The 25802-nt window shown below is 44.3% G+C and overlaps 1 protein-coding gene across 3 annotated transcripts in view; it reads right to left on the bottom strand.

Annotated features, from left to right (window-relative positions):
* MACO1 (macoilin 1) overlaps nucleotides 1-25487 on the bottom strand; it is a 139502-nt gene extending 114015 nt beyond the window's left edge. For 2 of the 3 annotated variants that reach the window (XM_033954101.1, XM_033954102.1), the window contains exons 1-2: nucleotides 24855-25487; nucleotides 7697-7838 (exon numbers count right to left, since the gene is read on the bottom strand). In XM_033954101.1, the coding sequence (XP_033809992.1) occupies nucleotides 7697-7838; nucleotides 24855-24934 (222 nt within the window). In that variant the 5' untranslated portion in view covers nucleotides 24935-25487. Of the gene's footprint in view, nucleotides 1-7696; nucleotides 7839-24643; nucleotides 24778-24854 lie in introns of those variants that run through there. The other variant, XM_033954100.1, reaches the window with a different exon arrangement.
* Nucleotides 25488-25802: the final 315 nt, after the last annotated feature.

Below are 25802 nucleotides of genomic sequence, written 5' to 3'. Positions count from 1 at the left end.
CCAATTGGACAACGTACGTTTAGAAACAGGACGTCCCAATTTATTCGGATCAAAGGACAGAAAGAGTTGGGGAGATGATCTGTGGGGCTTAGTACGCTCTAAAGAGTAAGCTAAAGCCCGCTTACAGTCCAAAGTATGGAGAGCTTGTTCTCCAGAATGGGAGTGAGGTTTCGGAAAGAAGACAGGCAAAACAATGGATTGGTTGAGATGGAATTCAGAGACAACCTTCGGGAGAAACTTTGGATGTGTACGCAGAACCACCTTGTCATGATGAAAGACAGTAAAAGGTGGATCCGCAACTAGTGCATGTAGTTCACTGACCCTCCTGGCAGAGGTAAGAGCAATAAGGAAAAGCACCTTCCAAGTGAGGAACTTGAAAGGAACTGTAGCCAAAGGTTCGAACGGAGGCTTCATCAAGGCAGAGAGAACCACAATGAGATCCCAGACTACAGGAGGAGCCTTAAGAGGTGGTTTGACATTGAAAAGACCCCGCATGAATCTGGAAACCAAAGGATGAGCTGAGAGAAGTTTCCCATGAACTGGCTCATGAAAAGCAGCAATAGCACTGAGGTGGACTCTGACGGAAGTAGACTTGAGACCAGAGTTAGACAAAGAAAGAAGATAGTCTAACAAGGTCTCCACTGCAAGGGAAGTGGGGTCAAGATGATGACGAAGACACCAAGAAGAAAACCGTGTCCACTTCTGATGGTAACATTGCAGAGTGGCCGGTTTCCTGGAAGCATCCAGAATAGAACGAACGGGCTGAGACAGAAAATGATCAGTTGAATTCAGCCCGAGAGATACCAAGCTGTCAGGTGCAGAGACTGGAGGTTGGGATGCAGAAGGGTCTCCTGATGCTGTGTAAGCAGAGAAGGAAACAGAGGAAGTAGAATAGGTTCCCTGGAGCTGAGTTGAAGTAGAAGGGAGAACCAATGTTGCCTGGGCCACCGTGGAGCAATGAGAATCATGGTGTCTTGTTCCCTCTTGAGCTTGAACAAGGTTCGTAACATGAGAGGCAGAGGAGGGAAAGCATACAGGAACAGATTGGGCCAATCCAGAAGAAATGTATCCGCTGCCAGACGGTGAGGAGAGTAGAGTCTGGAGCAGAAGCGGGGCAGCTGATGATTGTGAGGAGCTGCAAAGAGGTCTATCTGAGGAGTGCCCCAGTGAGCGAAAATGGACTGGAGAGTCAAAGGATCGAGAGTCCATTCGTGGGGTTGGAGAATTCTGCTGAGGTTGTCCGCCAAGGAATTCTGCTCTCCCTGAATGTAGACAGCCTTTAGGAACAAATGATGAACTGCGGCCCAAGCCCAAATCTTCTGGGCTTCCTGGCACAAGAGGCGAGAGCCTGTCCCACCCTGTTTGTTGATGTAGTACATCGCAACTTGATTGTCTGTGCACAGCAAGAGAACTTGAGGAAAGAGAAGATGTTGGAAAGTCTTGAGGCGTAAAACATCGCTCTGAGTTCCAGGAAATTGATATGATGCTTCTGTTTCTGGGCTGTCCAAAGGCCTTGAGTTTGGAACTCGTTCAAATGAGCTCCCCAGGCATAAGGGGAGGCGTCGGTGGTGATGACCAGTTGATGAGGAGGTAGATGGAACAGAAGACCTCTGGAGAGATTGGAGGATATCAACCACCATTGAAGAGACTGACGAAGAGATGATGTCACAGATACGTGTCGTGAGCAAGGATCCGTCGCTTGGGACGACTGGGTAGCCAGGGTCTATTGAGGAGTGCGCAGGTGAAGACGTGCGAAGGGGGTGACATGAACTGTCGAGGCCATGTGACCCCATGAGTATCATCATTTGCTTGGCAGAGATGGAGCGTTGCGGAAGCACCTGCTGACATAGAGATTGAAGAGTTTGAAGACGGTTGGACGGCAGGAACGCTCTCATGAGGACTGTGTCCAGCACTGCTCCAATGAATTGAAGTCTCTGAGTGGGGATGAGATGAGATTTGGGTAGATTGATCTCGAACCCCAGAAGCTGCAGAAACAGAATGGTCTGGTTGGTGGCCAGGAGTACTATCTGAGATGAATTGGCCTTGATTAACCAGTCGTCCAAGTAAGGAAATACCTGAAGGTGGTGAGAGCGTAGAAAAGCAGCCACCACAATCAGACATTTGGTGAACACTCTTGGAGAGGAGGCAAGACCGAAGGGGAGCACCTTGTATTGGTAATGACAGTGATTGATCATGAAGCGGAGGTACTGTCTGGAGGCCAGATTGACCGGTATGTGAGTGTATGCCTCTTTGAGATCGAGGGAGCATAGCCAGTCGCCGTGAGTGAGAAGAGGGTAAAGAGTGGCCAAAGAGAGCATTCTGAATTTTTCTTTGACCAAGCATTTGTTGAGATCACGAAGATCTAGAATGGGTCTGAGATCTCCTGTTTTTTTGGGTACCAAAAAATAACGGGAGTAGAATCCCTGCCCCTTTTGATCTAGAGGAACTTCCTCTATGGCGTTCAGAAGGAGGAGGGATTGAACCTCCTGAAGGAGGAGGGAAGATTGAGGAGTGTTCAAAGCAGACTCTCTTGGCAGACTTTGGGCAGGAAGTGTCTGAAAGTTGAGAGAGTAGCCGTGGCGGATGATGTTGAGGACCCATTGATCTGAGGTGATGATCTCCCAACGGCTGAGGAAAAAAGTAAGACGGCCACCTATAGGTTGGGCAGGTGGGGAGGTGGCAGAAAACTGGCTATGCCCTGGAGAACTAAGTCAAAAGGGCTGAGTAGATTTTTGCTGTGGAGGTGGCTTCACAGGTTGCTGCTGTGGTGGCCTAGGGGTTTGTCGTTGTTGTTGACGCCTAGGTTGTTGGGGAGCTGATGTCAAAGGGTGAGCCACATAACGGCGTTGATAGGCCGATTGTTGTCTAAAAGGCCGGGCAGGTGGAGTCTTCTTCTTTGTTTTTAGAAGAGTATCCCAGCGAGTCTCATGGGCGGAGAGCTTTTGGGTGGTAGAGTCCATGGATTCACCAAAGAGTTCATCCCCTAAGCATGGAGCATTAGCCAGTCGATCTTGATGGTTGACATCAAGCTCCGACACTCTGAGCCAAGCAAGGCGGCGCATGGCCACAGACATGGCCGTTGCTCTGGTGGTAAGTTCGAACGTGTCATAAATTGATCGAACCATAAACTTGCGTAGCTGGAAGAGAGAGGACGAGCTCTGGTGAAAAGTCTGCCGTTTTCGATCAGGAAGGTACTTTTCAAAGGAAGCCATGGTGGTGAGAAGATGTTTGAGATAGAAAGAGAAATGGAAAGCATAATTACCAGATCTGTTAGCAAGCATGGCATTCTGGTATAACCTTTTACCAAACTTATCCATGGCTTTACCTTCTCTGCCAGGAGGGACAGAAGCGTATACACTAGCTCCAGCAGACTTTTTAAGCATAGATTCCACTAGAAGAGATTCATGTGGAAGCTGCAGCTTATCAAATCCAGGGATAGGTATCATTTTATACAAAGAATCTAATTTACGAGGGGCTCCTGGAATGGTCAAAGGAGTCTCCAGATTCTTATAAAAGGTTTCCCTCAAGATATCATGGAGGGGTAATTTGAGAAATTCCTTTGGAGGCTGGTCAAAATCCAGTGCATCAAGGAAGGCTTTGGATTTTTTAGACTCAGCCTCCAAAGGAATAGAAAGAGATTCACACATGTCTTTCAGAAAGGAAGTGAAAGATGTAGAATCTGGTCTGGAGGATGGATCAGGAACAGCAGGATCATCCTCATCCGATGAACACTCACCCTCAGAAAGAAAAGGCTCTTCGGAGTCACCCCACAGATCAGGATCCCTAATGTGGGAGCTACGGTCTCGAGACTCCGGTGTGGAGGGTTCCAGGTGTCGGGATTTGCGTGCCGACTTACCTGACCTCATAGACACGGTACCGGGAGATGTTACAGGCTGCACCGGTGCCGAGCTCTCGGTTCCGGTGCGAGGACTGGCATGGAAACTGATGAAGCAGAGTGGACCGGTACCGACAAAGTGGACGCGGACAAAAGAGGCTGCTCCACTGTCGGTACCGGTGGCTCAGACCGGACCGGGACTGGAAGGCTCGGTGCCAATAGAGCAGGAAGGAGCTGTTGTAACTGCTCTTTGAACTGCACCTGTAGGACGGCTGCAATGCGCTCGTCCAGAGAAGGCACCGGTACCGCCTTTTTCTTCTGCGGTACCTGTGGTGCCGCTCGACGCCCCGAGGATGAGGAGCCCGAGGTCGAGGGACTCACCTCAAGAGGGGCGGAGCGCTTCCGTGGGCGCCTCGTGGTCGGCAGGACTGGGCTCGCTGCTATCGAGACCGGAGGACGCTCCAGCGGGGAAGGCTTCTTAGCCGGCTTACCTGGGTGTTGCGACGCCGGTGCGGTGTCGACGAAGTGGGTGCCGACTGAGATGGGACCGATGCCGGTGTCGATGCCGCAGGATCAGACATATCGGCACCGAAAAGCAACCGTTGCTGAATTTGACGGTTTTTCAGTGTTCGTTTTTTCAATGTGGCACAGCGGGTGCAGGTGGAAGCCTGATGCTCGGGACCCAGGTACTGTAAGCACCAGTTGTGCGGGTCCGTGAGAGAAATAGGCCGTGCACACCGCTGGCACTTCTTAAACCCTGGCTTGGGGGGCATGAAAGTAAAAACGGCTTCTGCCAAATCGAAGGCCGAGGCCTCGATGGTGGCAGCAGGCCCCGCCGGGGCAAAACCGACGAAAGAAAAGAAAAAAGAAACTTCTTTTTTTTTTTTCTTTTTAAATAAGAAAAATAATAAAAGAAAAAAGGAAATACAATTTCCGAAGAAGATTTCGCGAGCGGGAAGGCGATCAGGAAAAATCTTTTCAACAGCCGTTGAAAAGTGCGTCTTCTTAGCTCCGCGGAAACTAAGAAACTGGGGACCGCGCGCCTCCGTCGGGCGGGAAGGCACTCGCGCGTGCGCGGTGCGACCTACTAGAACTTTCCAAGTTCTTAGAGTGCAATCACTCTAAAATTGTCCGTACCGGGGCTCCGTCGGTGCCGTCACCCATCAGTCAAGAATATGCTGCCTGCTTGTCCTGGGATAATAAGTGTTAGCAGAATACAAATAAAAGCATTTCATGGGCTAAAAATAAACATCCTACAAAGAAAAATATTTATCAAGAGGGAAAAACATTTAGCACAACTCATATATTATCTCTGAGAAAAGGTAACAAAGTCTCAAGAAACAAAAAAAGCATAAAGATTACCTATAACAGGTGTTCTCAGAGGACAGCAAGTATACATTGTCACAACCCGCCCACCTCCCCTAGTTAATTTCTTAATTTTGTTGCTGAACTGATGGTACCGTGAGTCAACGCTGGGCAGGAAGGCACCAGCACATGCGTAGTATGGGCACTGCCTAAAGATTTTAAAGTGACAGTGTACTTGGTAGTGTCCATGGTAGTGTCCATATTATGTTCTGTGGATGATGTCATCCACATGTGAGAATATATGTCTGCTGTCCTTGGAGAACACCTGCCACAGGTGAGTGAAATCATCCACAGAATCATCAGATGAGTAATAAAGCTTCAGTACTGGCCCATGAAACACATGAGCATTTTGATTTTCATCTTTCAATTCAAAGAGAGCATGATGCATATCTGGTGCACAACAAAAGTCAGTCAAATGTGGCAGTGTAATCATAAGGAAACAAATCGTATACTTCATGCCATTGCAGGAAGGGAAATGACAGCAAAGATCATATGACCTATCCCTGATAATACTACAGATGATTTTAAAGTGTTAGAGGCTTGTGCAGATGAGGACAGAGCTTGCAGGAATGGGGCATGGACAGAACTCACAGAGACAGGATTGGGATAGAGATATCTCTCATGAAGACGGGGACAAATTTGTACTCGTGCCATTTTCTACCACAGAGCTCACACAATGTAATAACTTCACATGCACATAATGAAGATCCTCTGTTCTCACAGTTATAGTTATCATCAGGGCTTATCATCATCGTTTGGTCCTACCCATATCATACCCCTTTCTTCCCTTGAGGAAACAACAAATTGTAACTTTTATTCCCTAATGTCCTCTCCTAATGTTTCTTAGTTCGTCTGTATTGTCAATTTGTCATAGCCCTTTGAAAATTGTTAATGTAAAATAACTTGTTTTACTGTTTTATACTATTATCTTTTTTATTATGTAATTCGCTTAGATTTAATAGGCGAACCATCAAATTTTATTAAACTTGAAACTTGAAACTTGAGTTGGAGACAATTTTAGATACCACAAACTGAGGAGTCAGAGTCGAAGGATTTATCTACCGAGTCCACAGCCTTGGCTATCATAGTTATTTTATCTGATAAAACCACAATTTTTAACAAAAGGTAAAATCAAAGCAGTTTACAGCAATAAAAATCAAGGGCAAAAGTTAATGCTTCCTTGAATTCTGTTACTGTTGTGGTCTCCATCTCCTCAACTGAAACAATTTCTAATGCAACTGTCAAGTCTGCTCTTTTAGCCCTATGCTATGACTCTTTGGATCTAGGAACTTCCTGTCCACACAAAGTTTGAAAAAACAGACCTGCTTATTTTTTTTGAAAATCCAAAACTATGTGTATAAAGTACAAACCCTGCCTCAGTAGCCCCACTATTGTGCTGCTTAAATCAGGGATTTGGGGGGGGACCTATGACTGAATTTTAACCCAAGAAGCTAACAAGCTCCCTTTTTAATAATAATAACTTTATTCTTTTATACAGCCATAACCAAAAGTTCTAAGCGGTTTACACTAAAAAGAGCTGGACAATCAGCGAAATACAACAATGAATGGATGTGTCACTTAAAGATTTTGTTTTGTGTATTACCCACATTGTTTCTGTGAATGTCTGTTTTGTTTCTTTCTGGACATTTGTTTGTTATGGGAGCTATGTCATCAGTGTGAACTCTTTTCCCCCAAAAGTGCATGCTTAATAGTTCACGTAAGTATGCACTATTATTGGCAAAAAAAACAAACAAACCCCATACAAAATGCCATGCATTTTCCAATTGTCTTTTAACGTGCAACAATATGGGATATGTTGGTGGCATTTCGAGTGTTGCAAAGAGCAGCTCATTCGATTTCAGTAGCTACTGTAGAAGCTTACATAGTCAGTCAGTTCACAGATATTAGGTTTATACCAAATTTATTTCCACAAACTTTTTTAGGTACATAAATGGCTTTGAACAATTACTCCCTTCCTATGTATTTATCCTCTTAAATACCTGAATGTCCTGATCATATCCTTCCTGTTCTTAGAGTACACACATTTAAGTCATTTCAATGAGGTCAGTTTCACTGTAAATTCACTTAAAAGATTTGATATATGTGAAATATTTGTAGTTTGATGCAATCTTATTACTATGGTCTTCCAAAACAGAAATAATTATACTTCCAAATGGAATACAGCTTTTTAAGATCCTGTTTGGTAACAGCTGCTCAGACAAGTCACTATTATCTAATAACATGTGTATTTTAAGATTTATTGCCCCAGACAGAACTCTTTACAAGTCTTTTTCTGTTTTTATTTTAAAGTTGATTTTATGAATTTCACTAATTAGATGGTAGGTAGACTTTAGGTCCACTGTTTGCCTCCCTAGAAAAATCTACCTACCCTATTTGTATGAAAATAGCTTTAATTATTCTTTTCATAGAACTCGTGCATTCAACAGGCACAATTAATCTCTCTTCCCAACCATAAAAACATTGTTTTATACATACCAGGCCTTGATATCTAAAGGAATCATAAACACTCCTGATGAAAAGCCAGAATGGCCATAGGTATTCAAACCTGAACTCCAGCACAAAGTCTGCCAGCAGTACCAGTGCCCACACTACCAGAAATTTCAGGTACAAAAAAGTACTGTAAGGAAAGATAAAAGCAGGATTAAATTCTCAGCAAGAAGGTAGAAACTAACAACATTCATCCTCATTATTATATTGATGGACTTCTTTCCTCAGAGTAATTTCTTGGAAACATGAGTAACAGATTACAGCGCAATTGTGAATTATGTACTTTTTGCATTTAAATGTTGTAATGATAAATTGAAATGCTCATTATAGTGTAACAAAATAATCATAATACATCAGTTATGTTCTTAGACCCATGGACATTTAGGTTTCTAAAGATATGGAGCCCATGGCATTTTTATTCTCTCTAAGCTAACAGAAATTGGAAAGAATTATTCGTTAAAGGAGTGAAACATCTGTCTTTCTGGCAGCAAAATAACTCCCTGAAAATTTAACAGAAAAGATTAAAATTTGGCATAGAAAAAAAACAAGAGTTCAAAAATGATAACAGATCAAATTAGGAGGTTCAATAGAAATAAGCAGGAGGAGACAGAACTCACAAAGAGCTGTCTTATAAAGGTCCAACACGATCACATGGCCCTTCAGTATTTATACCAACAAGCAGAGTGAACCCAGAAAACATAGAACCGTGCTTGTGCTGCCTCTGTCAAACTTCTAGAACCTCAATCGAATTATTCATTCCTTTTTTATAAAAAAAAAAAAAAGAAAAAAAAAAAAGGAAAGGGAGGACAGATTCAGCAAGGGCTGCACTTATTGCCAATCTGAGCTCAGAAACCCACCTAGCAGAAGCAATCGCTACCAAGAAGACCGTCTTCATATCTTTGAGATTTTGGGAGATGACCGCTGCAGCTGCTGAAAAGTCAATCACTGCAAAGCCTGAAGCACCAAATTGAAATTCCACTCTGGCACACTGGACGGAGAAGTGGCTGAAATTGGCCCACCCCTCTCAAAAATCTGACATCTGGGTGAACCACTATTGAGAAATTCTGCACTCTTCCTAGTAAACAAGCTAACACTGTCACCTGTACCTTAAGTGAAGCAAGTACCAGACCCTTATCCAGACCACCATAGAGGAATGCTAGAATGCGAGTGACAGAGGCAGAAAAAGGAGAGACCACCCTCTCAGCACATCAAGTCTCAAAGGTACGCTGCACCCTGGTGTATGCAGTCGAATTAGAACACTTCCTGACCTGTAAGAGAGTTGTAATCACTCAATATACTCATAGCCATTGTACCTCAACTTGGACCTCTCAAAGGCCAGGCCATAAGACCAAAGGAGGACATATCTTCCATCAACACTGGCCCCTGCTGAAGCAACCCCAGCTGGAGAGAAGGGGCAAAGGGGTTCCATCCAGCAGACAAATCAGATCTGTGTACCAGGACCTATCTGAAGTGACCAGGATGACTTGACCGGGATGAGATACTACTCTCCTGAGGATGCAGCCCACCATCGGCCACAGCGAAAACTTGTACAGGAGGAAGTCGGCTAGCCATGCAATAGAAGGGTATTTAGACATAGACTGACAGACTCCCTCCAACAACTGAAGAATGAATGAGCCTAGTCACCAACAAGTCACCAACAAGTTTGTGGATGACCCTAGCAAAGCAAAATCAGCTAAAAGGCCTCCTCCAAGAGCTCCCATTTCTCTGGGTCCAGAGTAATGCAACTGAGAAAATCTGACTGCACATTCAACCGGAGAGGCTGGTGTCCCAATGTTGGATGGGAAAGGGAAAACCTTTGGGCAAGTTGGTACTGGAAAGCCGCCACTACCGCATGCTCTTCCTGGCCTTGGATGTCTATTGCAAGTGAACACTGGTCTCCGCTTTCTCAGGAGTTCAATGGCTGAGAAGAGACCACTGAATGGGGGTGCATGTGAGCCCTCACCCATGGCACCAACTCCATCACAGCCATCAATTGATCCCAGCAAGTGGACATAACCCAATGCTCAGAGCTGGGAAATCTGCAGAAGCAAACCAGCCTGCAGTCGTAACTTCTCCTGCATGCACGTGAAGAAAAATATACTCTCCTGACTTGTGTTGAATAGGACTCCCAGCTACTTCAAATCTCTGTGACAGTACTAGTCTGCTCTTGGTGAAACTGATCATCCAGCCCAGGGACTGAAGGAGTTTAACTACTTGCGCCATAGCGGACCGAATGTCCTGAACGGACAAAGCCCCAAATCAGCCAGTTGTACAGGCAGGGATGAATATGGATGCCCTGGCGGTGAAGAAAGACCACCGCCGCCGCCACCACCACCACCACCACTACCACCTTTAAGAACATCCATGGCACTATGGCTAGCCTTAAGGGCATGGCCTTGAACTGGAAATGTTGACCGAGGACCGCAAACCATAGATACTGCTGATGGAGAGGCCAAATAGGTATATGAAAATACATCTCCTTGAGGTCCAAGTTGCTATAGAAATAATTAATAGTAGTAGTAGTAGTATTGAGGAACTCTCCCAGCTGAACCAACACAATCACAAAGCACAAGTTTTCCATGCGAAACTGTGAGACCTGGAGACAGAAATTTAGACCCTTCTTTGAGGACTAGCACCAGCCAGAGAGTACCCTCCTTATTGGGTACCATAAAGTAAAAACAAGTAAAATTCAGATCCTCACTCTCCTAGCAGGACTAGCACTACTGTGTGCAGCGCGATCAAAGACTAAATGTTCTTATGTTCTTAAACTGTCTCCTGAATGGTGGACTGTCTGATACCTCACCTTCCAGGGGACTCCAATGACAATAAATCAACCCCAACCTAAAGCTGTTGCTATTTTACCATGCTAGGCGTATTAGGCCTCAAAGCCATGGCCTGATTCTCCTGGGCCAGAGGCTGAAAGGCTAGTGTTGTCATACCAACCCTACACACACACACACACACACACACACATACATACACACACTATCTTTAAAGATCTAACATTACTATCCTTGATGATTCAATGGTTTTCAGGCAGGAGAGATTTCCAGCCATTCTGTCCTAATGGTGCTTTCTTCAAAATACCACCCCTAGTAGTAGTCTCGTGCTTTGAAGGAAACATGACTTGGCAGTAACAGTCCTCAAATCTAGAACTTGTGCTACAGTTTTTAATTTTAATCATCTTCTGTTACCATTTTTTGGTGCACTTATGTTAGAATGTAAAACTCAGACTGATTTCTAGTGCAATAGGAACATCTAGTCTTGACCTATGGGTTTTAGCCCTCTTTGATTGTGAAGCTTAGAGAGCCTCATTTGCATTTTCTTCTGCTCCACCTGCCATCACTGCGCTGTGCTGAACCTCCTCAGTCTTTCTGCAAACAAAATTGTAGGAGCTCGTTTCTTTTCTTTTTTTGCTTGGTTATTTGGTGCTGCAAAGGTTCCACGCCAGTTTTGCACCAGTATTGGAGCAGACCGTGTTCCTCCTCCCACAATGTTGCACAGGCTCCAGTGGGGGGTCTGAGTGTCCATCCCTACATGGGGTCTGGATGGCAATCTGAAGGAACAAGTCATTTGGATACTCCTAGGCTTGTCTGAGGCAGAAATTCTATTATACCTCTATATACACACACCTATCTATATATATATATATATATATATATACACACACACATAAACATACCTATATATACATACATACATACACATATACACACATATAACCAGCAGTTAGGATCTACGTACTGATAGCCTGGATTTGGCGCTAAGGCCCTGATGCAGTGGTTACCGGCCACAAAACAATCGTCGGCCTGGCCTGTTTCAGTGGTTTTTACCATTAATCATTCTCGGCTATTTTTTGCTCCCATCTGCTAATTTTAAACTTGTGCCAGAGTTTTTTTGCCTATGATGCTTTGGTGGAAGAGTGTGGGTACACCTCTCCGTTTGTCTGAGGCTTTTCTTTCACTTAAGTAATAAGCTAGCTTTCTTGGCTAGTGTGGTGCTTTTGTTTTGGAGTGATATTTTTAAATCTATGTGTGTATACATACACACACACACACACATATATATATATATATATATATATATATATATACACACATATATACATATACTAGTCTTTAAGCCCGTTACAGTAACGGGTGCTAGAATAGATCTGTCTGTGTTTCTTTCTCTCTCTCTCCTTGGCCGCTGTCTGTATCCTTCTGTCTCCCCCCCCCCCCCCCCCCCGAGCAAAGCTGCCTGCCCCCAGGACACACCTCCCCCCAAAGCAGCCCCCCTTTCCCTCTTCCTAACTGTCTCTCCATGGTCTTCTTCTGTCGTCCCCCCAGAGCAAAGCTGTCTGTCCCCAGCACACCTCCCCCCAAAGCAGCCCCCTTTCTTTCTCCCTATCTCTCCATGGCCCCTTCTGTCTCCCCCCAGCACACCCCTCCCCCCAAAGCAGCCCCCTTTCCCTCTCCCTGTCTCTCCATGGCCCCTGTCTTTCCCCCCAGAGCAAAGCTGTCTGTCCCCAGCACACCTCCCCACAAAGCAGCCCCCTTTCCCTCTCCATGTCTCTCTTCTGTCTTCCCCCTGCCCCCCCCAGCACAGCTGTATGTCCCAAGCACACCCCTCTCCCCCAAAGCAGCCCCCTTTCCCTCTTCCTGTCTCTCCATGGCCCCTTCTGTCTTCCCTCTCCCCCCTCCGAGCACACCTGTCTGTCCCAAGCACACCCCTCCCCCCGAAGTAGCCCCCTTTCCCCCCACCTGTATTGGCCCCATTCTTACCCTCCCTCCATCCCGGCATCTTCTGGCCTGCTCCTCTTCAAAGCAGCCTGCGATCGTGGTGGACGACTTTAGCGAACCTAGTAGGCCACTCTCCAACTCGGTAGCATGTTCCCTCTGACGCAATCCCGTGCGTCAGAGGGAGCGTGCCACTGAGGTTGGAGAGCGGCCTGCGAGGTTCTTTAAAGCCGGCCCCGATCGCAGACTGCTCTGAAGAAGAGGAGCAGTGGCGGTGGCAGCGGCGAGTGAGGGCAGGAGGTGACACGGCGAGGACACGGGCAGGGAGAGAGGGCAGGCAGCGAGTGAGAGGCAGCGGCGAGTGAGGGCGTACGGTGAAGCGCCGAGGACAGGTTCTCCTGGCGGTGGGCGGGGCTGCAGGAAGACGTGCGAGTGTGGCGGCAGCGGCAACCCCGACTCCTTCTTCTGCACGGAGGTGGAGAGTGGCTTGCGAGGTTCGCTACAGCGGCTGGCGAACCTCAGCAGGCCGCTTTGAAGAGGAGCGGGAGGGAGGAGTCGCTGGTGTCTTCTGCACAGTCACACGCAGGCACCGTGAGGACTGGCACAGAAGCACATCTCACGCCACCAGGAATCACGATTTTTGAAAAGTGCATGCGCGCTTAGCCTTTTATTATATATATATATATATATATATACACACACACATACATATATGTGTATATGTGTGTATATACATATACACATATATACACACACACACACACACATATAAAGAAGCTATTAGCACCCAGAATTGTACAAATGTAACAGGTGCTATCTCAATTTGCATGCATCACCTCTTTTTCTAATTATACTTCTCCCTATGCACTCATCTAGCTCTGATTATTGCTTTGTCACATTGGGTTACAGTCTTGAAATCAGACATGATCATGCCAAGATCCCTTACCCATTTGGTGTAATCAGCACAGGTACCAGCTCTGTGGGTGTAAATCAGTGGTCTCAAACTCAAACCCTTTGCAGGGCCACATTTTGGATTTGTAGATACTTGGAGGGCCTCAGAAAAAATAGTTGATGTCTTATTAAAGAAATAGTATAAGAAATACTTGGTAAGAATTATCTTGGATCAATCACCATTAGAGGCACATAGCACTTCAAGGAGAATCAAACAGACACTCCAAAAAATAAGAGAAGTGAAATTAACTAAAATGTTTCAGTATGGGCTTAATTTTCCCTCCGAGTAACCAAAGTCCTTGGGCAGGTATTCATGAGTGAACTAGCACTTAGAACAACGTCTAAATAAATCCTGCCCCATACATCATATGACCTTAAATAAATAAATAAATATAAGTGCAAACGTGCATCCAATGCGGGAACCAAGAAAAATACAAAAAATATATCAAAAGAACCACAAAACTTAATAATGAAAAGAAAAAACTTCAAAATAAAAAAAATGGGTAACATCCCCACTCATGAATACACGCCCGGGGCCTTTGGTTACTCGGAGGGAAAATTAAGCCTGTACTGAAACCTTTTAGTTAATTTCACTTCTCTTATTTTTTGGAGTGTCTGTTTGATTCTCCTTGAAGTGCTACGTGCCTCTAATGGTGATTTATCCAAGATAATTCTTACCAACTATTTCTTATACTGTATATTTTTTGTTGGTAATCTTCTTTTTGGTATTTTGAGGCTTATTAAAGAAATAACAATTTTGCACGAGGTAAAACTCTTTATAGTTTATAAATCTTTCTTTTTGGCTAACTCTCAATAATAATATTGTCATTTATAGCTAAAGAGACATATGATCAAAAAACTGTTTTATTTTACTTTTATGATTATGATAAACATACCAAGGGCCTCAAAATAGTACCTGGCAGGCGGCATGTGTCCCCCGGGCCGCAAGTTTGAGACCACTGGTGTAAATGATCAAGAGCTTTTTACTTTGTCCGAGGGGTAACTTGTAATAGGAGTCAACTTTTTAGCATGATTGGAGACGCTAAACCTATGTACGTCAGTATCTCACCCCTGCCATGAACTGCTCCCTTGGATCTCACCTCAAAGATGCATTATGCCATTTTTATTTATTTATTTTTTATTCTTTATACTGCCATTTTTTTTACATTCATTCATCAAAGCAGTTTGCCACATAGCAATCAGGAGGATTTTAAAAATATGACATTTTATCTGTATTAGCTCACCTTGTTGTGAACCGCTTAGAGCTTTTTCGGTATGGCGGTATATAAGAACAAAATTATTATTATTATCATAGGACAACAATGAAAAACTCTAACATCTAAAGTACACATAGATACACTTCTCCCTCCGTATTCGCTGTGATCGGGGAGTAACAGAACCGCAAATAAAGAAAAACCGCGAATAACTTTTTTTATATGTTATGTGCTCTTTTCTATTAAAAACCATCGTGAATATGGTGAAACCACAAATAACATGGTGGGAGACCTAGCCATTTCCTGAAGGAGAGGCAAAAACCGGTGAATAAAGTGCTGGAAATCAGCGATTTTTCTCTGTAAATGCTTGGAATCAGCAATTTCTCTATGTAAGCTGATGTAATTTAGGGGGAGGAGCCAGCAAGCTACAAAAAACGTGAATAATCAAAACCGCGAATGCTGAAACTGCGAATACGGGGAGGGAGAAGTGTACATTATTGGAATAAGAGATGTATGATGTAAAACCAGAGGACATAATTTGAGGTTGAGGGGTGGTAGATTCAGGGGCAATGTTAGGAAATTCTACTTTACGGAAAGGGTGGTGGATGCCTGGAATGCGCTCCCGAGAGAGGTGGTGGAGAGTAAAACTGTGACTGAATTCAAAGAAGCGTGGGATGAACACAGAGGATTTAGAATCAGAAAATAATATTAAATATTGAACTAAGGCCAGTACTGGGCAGACTTGCACGGTCTGTGTCTGTATATGGCCGTTTGATGGAGGATGGGCTGGGGAGGGCTTCAATAGCTGGGAGGGTGTAAATGGGCTGGAGTAAGTCTTAACAGAGATTTCGGCAGTTGGAACCCAGGCAGAGTACCAGGTAAAGCTTTGGATTCTTGTCCAGAAATAGCTAAGAAGAAAAAATAAAAAAATAAAAAATATTTAAATTGAATCAGGTTGGGCAGACTGGATGGACCATTCGGGTCTTTATCTGCCGTCATCTACTATGTTACTATGTATGTTTTTATTGTTCCTATACTGAGCATTCTACTGTATATTAAAGACTTGACCACAACTCATTTCAAATCCCAGTTGTTACCCCAGCTGCTGGCCAGTAGAAATAACCAAGACTTCATCCCCATTTTTAAATTTTCTTTTAAAAGTTTCCATCCTCTACTTGCAGAGATGCAAGTTCCATAATGAAGGAGCTAGATAACACAAGGCTCTACAGTGAGCAGATCTAAGTTGACGGGGAAAAATGAGAAGGGCCATTAAATTGTGCGGAATGCTAGTATGCATGGCCTAGAAGTCAGACCAAGATCTTCTGAAGCAATTCTATAAACTGGCACCTAGAGGTACGCTTCACTTACACATATCAAAAGATGCTATTAATTTATTTAAATTTTTTTTATTATCTCTTTTTTTTAGTAGCAGCTCATTGACAGATGCTATTCTATTTTAGACTAGTATGAACAATCTATCTTTTTGCAGATTATATCAACTCTTTTAGAACTACTCAAAAGAGCTCAACTCAAAGATCCCAATTACACATGTACTTCCACAAAGAGCTATAATTTTATATACGGACATTATGACAAATCCAAGAAACCTATCTATTATGGTGATAAGGTGTTTTGTGCGGTATGACTTCTATGTAAATACTTCAGCCTGTATGACTGAAGTCGCAACATACAAATGAGCCCTGCTTACCAATGCAGTAGTACACTATATCATCAGCATAACAACATGGTGTACATCCGTGATCTGGATAAGAAGATCAGTGTTCTCCCTAGGGCCTTTCAGCTGGGCGGTCCGCCCGGGTAATTTAGATGACCGCCCAGCTAAATTCTGCTGCCTCCGCTGCTGCTCAACATTAAAAAAAAAAGCCAGCTTGAAGATTTCACCTTAGCCCGTAGCGAACTTATGCTCCGGGGCTTTAACGTGTGTGTGCCGGCTTCCCTTCTCTTCCCTCCGAAACCGGAAGTTATGTCCGGGGGGGGAGGGAGGGAAGAGAAGGGAAGCCGGCACGCACATGTTAGATCCCCGAAGCATAAATTCGCTATGGGCTAAGGCGGGAGACAGGTCAGTGAAGTTTTCCATTTGCTCTTCTTGCTGCCGGGTCCTGCCTACTTTCAGTTTCCGCGAAGGCAGGACCCGGCAGCATTTCCCCCAATCGATTGTGATCTTCGGCCGATCAGCCAAATTCTTCTCCGACGGCAGAATTGACATCGGGGAGAGGAATGCTGGTCGGCCCGAAGTAGGGAGAGGTTGGTGGGAGCGGCGGCCAGCGGCTTTGGGGCCTGTTCCCTGATGGCAGGGACATTGGCAGTGGCTTGGGGGAGGGCAAGGAGAAAGAAAGTAAGAGGGCAGGAAAAGAAACAGAAAAAAAGAAAGGGGGCATGAAGAGAGAAAGAGAGAAAGAAAGAAAGGGCAGGAAGAGAGGAAGAAAAAGTTGGGGGGAGGGGAATGAGGTCAGGAGGAGAGGAAGCATACAGGCTGAAAGAAGGGAAGAAAGATTGGATGCACAATCAGAAGAAGAAAGTGCAACCAGAGACTCATGAAATCACCAGACAATAAGGTAAGAAAAATGAGTTTATTTTAAATTTACTGATCAAAATGTGTCTGAATTTATATCTGCTGTCTATATTTTACACTATGGTCCCCTTTTACTAAACCGCAATAGCGTTTTTTAGCGCAGGGAGCCTATGAGCGTCAAGAGCAGCGCTGGGCATTCAGCGCAGCAAACTGCTATCGTGGTTTAGTAAAAAGGGAGGGGTACATTTGTCTATTTTTGTATGGTTGTTAGTGAGGTGACAGTGCATAGAGTCATCTGCTTTGACCTCTTTGAGAAAACCCCGGAATAGGAATGATTATTAACATTTTCTCTGCGTACAGTGTGCTTTGTGGTTTTTAAAAATTTTTTTTATTGTTAGTAGATAATTTTGACTTGGTCATTTTAAAAGTAGCTCGCAAGCCCAAAAAATAGCCAATGGTAGACTTCAAACGGTGGTGGTTAACGATACCCTCTCTAAAACGTCAGAAGTGACAAGTGGAGTACAGCTCCTTTTCAACTTATTCATAGGGGACCTGACTCAGGGGCTTCAAGGTAAAATAACATTATTCGCCGCCGCCGCCAAACTATTTAACATAGTGAGCGGCTCCGATTTACATGATAGTATGACGCAGGACCTGTTTTTGTTGGAACGTTGGTCATCTACCTGACAGCTGGGCTTCAACGCCAAGAAATGCAAGGTATCCATATTCAAGTTTCATCACGGTGCTCTGGTTTTGGCTCCAGTATTTGTCACTTCCGTTCACCAGGTCTGGCTATTCGTTACTGTCTCATATTTTAAAGACTCACTCGTTATAATTAGCGGTGATTCACACGTCTCTTCGTAATGGACATGTCCGATTTTAGCATTTGGATCTTAGTACTATGGGTTTGGTCTTTTCTGGTTTCCTTTCTATAGTATGCTTTTCGTCTGGAGTCTTTTGAGTTTAGAATTACATTTTATGATGTATTTTTGTGGTTATAATTGTATGACATGTCTAAATTGGTCAAGTTATCCATTCTTTCTATTATTTTTTGTCCCCTCATACAGTGGCAGACCGCCCCGGGTGCCAGCCCTAGGGGGGTACACAGCCGGCTGGATCCAGAACCTTCCAAGCTGCTCTAAATGGCACCTTCACCTCAGCACGGCTGCCGTACTTATTCTGAAGCAGAGTCAGCAGCCGCACTGAAGTGCAGGAAGGTCCCACGATGACTGCATTTGCCGCCTCTGCCTCCGGAATTGCGGAACCTTGCTGCAATTCCCTGTGTCTGCCGGCCCACCCCCTCCAACATCACTTACATCTTCCAGAGGCAGAGGCAGCAGAAGCAGTCATCATGGGACCTTGCTGGTTTGGAGGGAGAGAGGAGTATAAAAGGTGGTGGAGGGAGAAAAAGGAGGTCAGGGTGGTAAGGAAGGGTGGAGGTAGAGAAAGGGGGCAGATGCTGATGGAATTGGTATGCAGGGAAAGGAGAGAGAGACATAAGGGGGAAGGATACTGGATGGAATTGGGTTGGAGGGAAAGAAAGGGGGCAGATGCTGATGGAATTGGGGGGAAGGGAGAGGAGAGAGTGAAATGCCAGATCATGGGGGTGTGGGAGAGGGAAGGGAAGAAGAGGAGAGAGATGCCAGACCATTGAAGGAGGGAAGGGAAGAAGATGGATGCCAGAATAATAGGGGGGTAGGGAGAGATGGAAGGGGAATACAAGGAGAGAAGATGCCATATAGATGGGGCAGAGAGAGGGTAGACAGTGGATGAAATGAAGAGAGTGTCAAGACTATGAGGAAAGCAGAAACCAGAGAAGACAATGTAGAAAAAAATTATATTTATTTATTTTTTTGCTTTAGGGGAGATGCATCGCTGTTTCTGTGGTGTTGCATTGTATACAGAGTCCAGCTTCTTGGTAGTTCAATTTAACCTTTGTCTACGTTTTTCTATTTTATCCCCCCTTTTACAAAACTGTAGAGCGTTTTTTTAGCACTGGCCATGGTGGTAATTGCTCAGAATTCTATGAGAGTCTGAACTGTTACCACCATAGCTAAAAACCACATTACAGTTTTGTAAAAGGGAAAAAGGGAGAGGGGTTAGTTTGTGATTACATATTCCATACTAGGCGAAGGTATGTTCGAAAGACATGGTTTTCAGTTAGGATTGATCTGTACTAGTCTGGCTTGTTTAGTTTTACAATGGGTGTATTGATGTACTGCTCACTGCAATATGTAAGATGCTGCCTTTTCCTAGGCACACTCTTGTGTGATGTGTGGATTATTACTAAAAATCATGTTTTTCATACAGATGGGGGGTGTCATAAAATGATGGGCCTCGGGTGTCACATATGCTAGTTATGCCACTGCCTTCATAGTTTATATCTAATCCACAAGCCTGCTTTTAGGACCTACAGGGTATGTATCCTTCTGATTCATGACAATTTCACTTCTCATGTTATCTTATCCATTCTTTTTATTATACAACTGCACAGATAAGCATCATTCTTTGATGTGATTGGACCTTGAAAATAAGGGCATCAGTGTTCTCCCCAGAAATTTTATCCAGCCATGAAAAAACATTTGCTGCATTTAGTGTGCCACAAAAAACATTTGCTCCGTTTAGTGTGCTGGAGTTAAAAAAGTTTGAGAGACGCTGCTCTATACCATTTGAAAGAGGGCAAATATCTAATTATTCTAGAATTGGATACTTCTTAAATTTAATATATATATTATGGAACAAGTGTCAAACCTTAAGAAAGGCAGTCATATTGAGCATTGGAAAATAACTAATAATAATTAACTAATACAAATAGTATACATTTAGGGCTCCTTTTACTAAGCTGCGATAGCGGTTTTACAACGCGCTTAGCTCGTGTAGAATTGCCGCACATGCTAGACGGTTAGTTCTAGCCTTGTAGCGTGGCAATTCTGCACGCGCTAAAAACGCTATTGCAGCTTAGTAAAAGGAGCCCTTAATTTTCCCCACCACCAAATTTCCCTGTCCCGCCCCACCCGGCTACTTTTTCATGCCACCCGGCTGGAAAAAATTTCTGGGGAGAACACTGAAGATACTAAAGAATAGTGGGGCAAGGATAAAACTCTGCAGGACACCAGATTCAAATTTAGCAGTGGTGGTAGATGCTTGCTTAAAAGTCAGTTGATAAGTGCAATCTGATAAATAACATTTAAAACCAAGGCAAGCCCTTACCTGTGACGATAATATACTTCAAACAAATGAAGAAGCACTGTAGTGCATGATCAACCAAATCAGAGAAGAGATATCTAAAGGATACCAATACAACGGAACGATGAAAATCCAATAAGTGCAAATAGCATCATAAGGGGCTAAAAAAGGGGGAGACAAGATGGCGGCAGCACAGAGGCGATGAGTGTAACGCTTGAATCTGATAGCGTTCTTTTTTTCTCTTCAAACAACTCCCTTTAAGGAAATGCCGCATTCGAAACGCAAGGGAAGTGTCCGAGCCAACCCCACTGTGGCCAGGACATCTACCCCTGTTCAGCGATCAATATTGGATTTTACCATTGCTACCATTAGTAGCAGAGGAGTATCTGGAGGAATGCCCGGGCTGTCCTCATCTGGGAGAGCGGTTGGAGAATTTGAACTGGAGGTTTCACTCTCGCCTCCAGGAACTGCTCCTCCGACGTACCCTGTTGTAGTCACGGCCCTACTGGGAGACCCCTGTGTGGAGGAAGAGCCAGGGGAAACTCTGGATAAGGAGGCTGGACCCGCGATAATTCAAGCAAGGTAGGGAGATTTGAGAACTGGCTTGGAAGCTGGCTTGTTAACATCAAAACTGGCGGTCATAACTCTTGAGAGCATATGGGACGCTCTCAAGAGGCTGAACATCTCAATGTCCAGGTCTTCGCAGGAATTAGCTAACCTCATAAGTACTGTAGATGTTCTTGGAAAGTCTATTAAAACTACTAAAGAAGAACTTTATAATGAGATCAAATAAGTTAAAGAGACTGTGGTAGATGTCCAGGCTGTAACTAATAACTTGGTTAAAGAAAGAAACTTTTTGCTTAGGAAAACTGAACAGCTGGTAAATTATACCCGAAGATTGAACATTCGTTTATTGAATTTTCCCAAAGCTTATGGCGTGGCTCCTTTGGAAATGTTGAAGAGATACTTGATAGAAATATTTTAAAATCTCTCCTAACCATATACCTCCAATAAATCAAATTTATTATTTGCCTGTTAAAAAAGTTACTGGAGTCACGCCTGAGATACAGCAAAAAGATATTTCCTTAAATATTACTGAATTGTTGGAAACCAAATTATCAGAAAACACTGAGAGGGCAACCTTATTAATATCTCTTGTTTTTGAACAAGATGTGAATGCCATCATGAAATTATACTTTCATAACTTTCAATGTTTGTTCTATGGGGGAAAAGTCTGGATTTTCACAGACATCACAAGAACTGCGCAGGAAATTGTTTCTTTCTATGAGAAAGGAGACATTAACTCTTGGAGCAACAACATTCCAATTAGCGCATCCTTGCAAATGCTTAGTAAAGTTTCTGGAAGTTAAGTATGTCTTCTTCATACCCGAACAATTACAATCCTTTTTGGCTCTGAAGAACCTGGCAAAGGGGGAGGTTCAGAAACTATAGAACAGTAGTTAAATTACGGGCATATTGCTGTTAAGCCTTTCTAGATTTATTCTGGTTTTCTCTTTTCCCCTTTTTTGAGGCTCTCTTTGCTCTATTGTAGTCTCCTCCTTCAATGTAGTGGTCTGAGAAAGATTGAATATTTACTTTTTGTTAATTAGCATTATTGCTGAAATTCCTGTTATATGATTTCCTTCTGTTGTACTTGTAACAAGAGGATTCTTGTGAAGCATTTTTAATTTCAATAAAAAATAGTTATAAAAAAATAAAGTGCCAAAAAAAGTGTTTCCGTTCTATGTGAGTAAAATAAACTGGCCTGCTATGGATGCAAAATGTTGGAGTGCTCAACATGTTGTGAATGTTGCTATAAAAAAAAAATTTCAAGGACTTTTGGAAAAAAATGGCAAATTAGAAACTGGGCGAAAGCTTACTGGTGAACAAAGTGTCCAAAATAGAGAATGACACGGGGACAAATTTTTCCCTGTCCCCTTGGGAACTCATTTTCCCATCCTGTCCCGGCGAGTTTTCCTCCTGTCCCTGCCCCATTCCTGCAAGTTCTGTCCTCTTCTGCACAAGCCTCACATACATTAAAATCATAAGTGTTTGAGGCTTGTGTGGTTAAGGCCGAGCTTACAGGAATGGGGCAGGGGACAGAGACAAAACTTGTGGGGACGGGACAGGAAAATGGAGTTTCTGCAGGGATGGGAAAAAAATTGTCCTCATGTCATTCTCTAGTCCAAAATTTAATACTGGTTGAACTAGTGCACATTTCAAAATTGAAGGTAAGACTGTGGCAAAGAAGTGAGAGAAGCAGGGGAACTAAACAAGCAGAAAGTTTCTTAATCAAAAAAGCAAGCCATGGATATGGGGAGGACACCTTAAGAAAAGAAATGGCACTAAGAATAGATGTAGTGTCAGGGATGTTGAAAAAAGACCATGTTGCAGACAATGTAGGTGACAAGCTGGGGGAGATCGAGCCCTGGAACAGAAGACTAGGGTTAGAAGGTATGAAAGAATGGTGCTAAGAAAGCAATTTTATCTTGCCATGCTAATAGGAGGGTTTATAATGAAAGATGTTGGGGATCACAGTCTGAAAGAGCAGAGTGCTTTGAGGAGAGAATTTATTAAAAATCCAAAAGAGAGTGTTTGGCTAATTGATAGCGAGCCTAATTTTGGAGAAGATGTAATCTCTCTTCATGCATTGAAGTAACACATGATATTCCTTATATCTGATCCTAAACTGAGACAATGTTGACAAGGAACATATCTTATGCTATTGATGTTCAGTCTTATGAACATATAATTTAGATAATTTTAGGGCTGCTGTAAACCATAGAGCTGACTTCTGGGACTAGGGGCTCCAGACCTCAAAGGAGTATGCTTATTAATAATGGATAAAAGGGAATAATGAAAATCTTCAACCTTATCTAAAAAAGTATCTGTTTGTTGAGAGAAGCAAACAAATAGCAGAGAGCATGCTCTTTAACCATACAAAATGAAATGATGGGCAAAGGTTTAGAAAAGGAAGGTAGGAGAGGGAAGAGCAAAGCTAACAAGAAAGTGGTCCATCCAGGGATAGAGAACAGTGCTGGAGGAAATCTAAACCAGCCAAGAGAAGTAAAAACTAGATCTAAAAGTGTTTCCAACACAATGTGTAGGCCTATCAATATGTTGTGTTAGTCCTGTGTCCTAAATGGGCAGATCTTATCTAAACAAAATACCAGTAAACTGTATACAGTATTATCATTAGCCCCTAGCATGCATCAGTTTAGGTTAAAAACTTGTATCGTAAACTTATACAGAAATTATGTACATTAAACCTGCAACCCGTTCTGGGCTCTTTAGGGACAACGGGCTAGAAAACTAACTAAACTCATTGACTAACTAACTACTAAACAGAGCACAAAGAACATAAAGAAGCAAAAATACATTATTCTGATGGGAAAAGAAACAATAGGCTATAAAGGATGTTTTTGCACAGCAATGATAAAACTGCAATAGAGACAAACATTTTCTGCCTGTACTTATGAAGTATTGCATCCAGCTTTCTTACAATGGGAGCCAATGAAAAAACTTCCAGAGATAAGTAATGCATTTTAATAGGATGCACTCACTTAGTTTATCTCAACACCTTACTCTAGGAAAACTGTATTATGGATTTTGAATATGACCCAGAAAATAGGAGCAACTTCCTCCAGGAGACCTGCTCATTAAACCAAGGCATTCTATATAAACCCATCAGTTTTACAACTCTTAATCCCAGTCCTCTATTTCTGAGAGCTATAAGAAACATACAGAACTCCTTGTCCATATACAATAAATCATCTAGTACAATCAGACAAAACACACACACATTTTGGTTGGGAATGGGGAGGAGTATGAGAAAAACGTTAGTGGGCCATGGCCAACCCCACTATCTATATACCCAGAAATTTAAATTGAGATTTAGTCCAAATAAATCCACCACACCAGAATGTGTGCTCTTGCTAAGGTGTAAAGCGGCTGTCAAACAGCCTGGCAGGACAATTTTGGGGAAGATCCTTTTGCAACCCCCCCCCCCCCAACATGGAAACAATTAGATTTGCATGCACAGGTCTGTCCTGTATTCAATTTTTCTCATGCATTTTTTTAAATGAGTGGCTCCCCAACCCCCCCCCCAAAAAAAAAAAAAAAAATTATATATAACCCACTTGACAGCAGGGTCATCAACCCAGGCTTGAGGAATCCAGCAGTTAACAGAGCGCGACAGATAAATACCAATCACTTCCACCTTCCTGCTCAAAGCACCTTTGCACAATAGGATCCAAATGCACTGACCCTCCAAACGCGTATGGAGGAGGCACATTGCAGCAGCAGCAGTCCCCCCCCCCCCTCTGATACCTACTGCACTGGGCATCGCAAGGCTCCGCAGTGTCCGCACGTGCAGGGAAGCGCGAGGCACGCTCTTCTCGTCACACACACCTGACGCGCTCGAGGCCGAGGCCTAGCGCTCTCCACTGACATTCCGCCCCGCCGGCTGACAGGCGGCAGCGCCGCCGCTCTCCTTTCCCGCCCTTTTCCCCCTCAGGTCGCTCTCGCGTCTTCTCTCACCTTACCTGCCGTAAATGCCCTCCGTGATTCGGTTCCGTTTTAACGGCCGACGGAGTTTGCTGCAGTCCGCATTCCGCCGCTTCATCCTCCCGTCGCCTGCGCCCGCCCGCTTAGCCTCCCCGCCCCGTCCAGCCGGGGAGGAGGGAGGGGATGTTAAAGGACAGTTTTTATTTCACCGGGAAAAACAGAACTCACAAAAAGAAAATAAAATAACCCCCGTCTCTCCGCCCGTCCGCCGCGGCACTGAGGAGACGGACCGAGGTTTTATTTTCGGTTTTTTTTGAAACAAAGAAATAAATATTAGGACCCTCCTCCTGGCTTCTCAACGCGCCCCCGACGTCACGCCGACCCGCATTGTGATGGACGCGGCCGCCGAGCCAATCGGAGGAGCGGAGAGGGAGAGCGCACAATGAGCGGCGGCGGAGACGGCCAACCGCGACCCCGGAGACCAACCGCCAATCACGACCGAGGAAGCAAGGTGACAGCGGGGGTGGGTGATTAAGGAGTCGTTTGCGAAGGCTCCGCTGGCCGGAGGGGCGGGATTGACGCGGCAGCTCGCCAATCGCGGCTGGCGGGTGGGGTTGCGGCGCTTGACCAGTAGGCGGCGGGGACGGCGCCGTGCGCGCGCCAGGACAGTGCGTGTGCCGAGGCGAAGGCGGGACGAGGCCCGCCGAGGTTGACAGCTCGCTGGCCAATGGCGCTAAGGCGGGGCGGAGCCGCGGCGCGCCAGGCCAAACATGGGTTGCTTTTGTTTTGGTGGCCACGTCTGCAGGAGGGGGGCTGGGCCTGTTCCAAAGACCTTAGGAGCGAAGGCAGGAGGAGTCGCAGAGTGACAGAGGTTTTCGGGATACTTACAAAGAATATGCATGAAAGAATTTTGCATTTGCATGCAAAAATATCTCATGCATATTCAATTTGGATACATCCTTGCAAACATGGCTAACTGGGTGTGT

The sequence above is a fragment of the Geotrypetes seraphini genome, chromosome 8 (assembly GCF_902459505.1).
Source record: "Geotrypetes seraphini chromosome 8, aGeoSer1.1, whole genome shotgun sequence".
Classification (NCBI taxonomy): domain Eukaryota; kingdom Metazoa; phylum Chordata; class Amphibia; order Gymnophiona; family Dermophiidae; genus Geotrypetes; species Geotrypetes seraphini.
The sequence above is the reverse complement of the archived record's forward strand: the minus strand, read 5'-3'. Positions and strand labels throughout refer to the sequence as shown.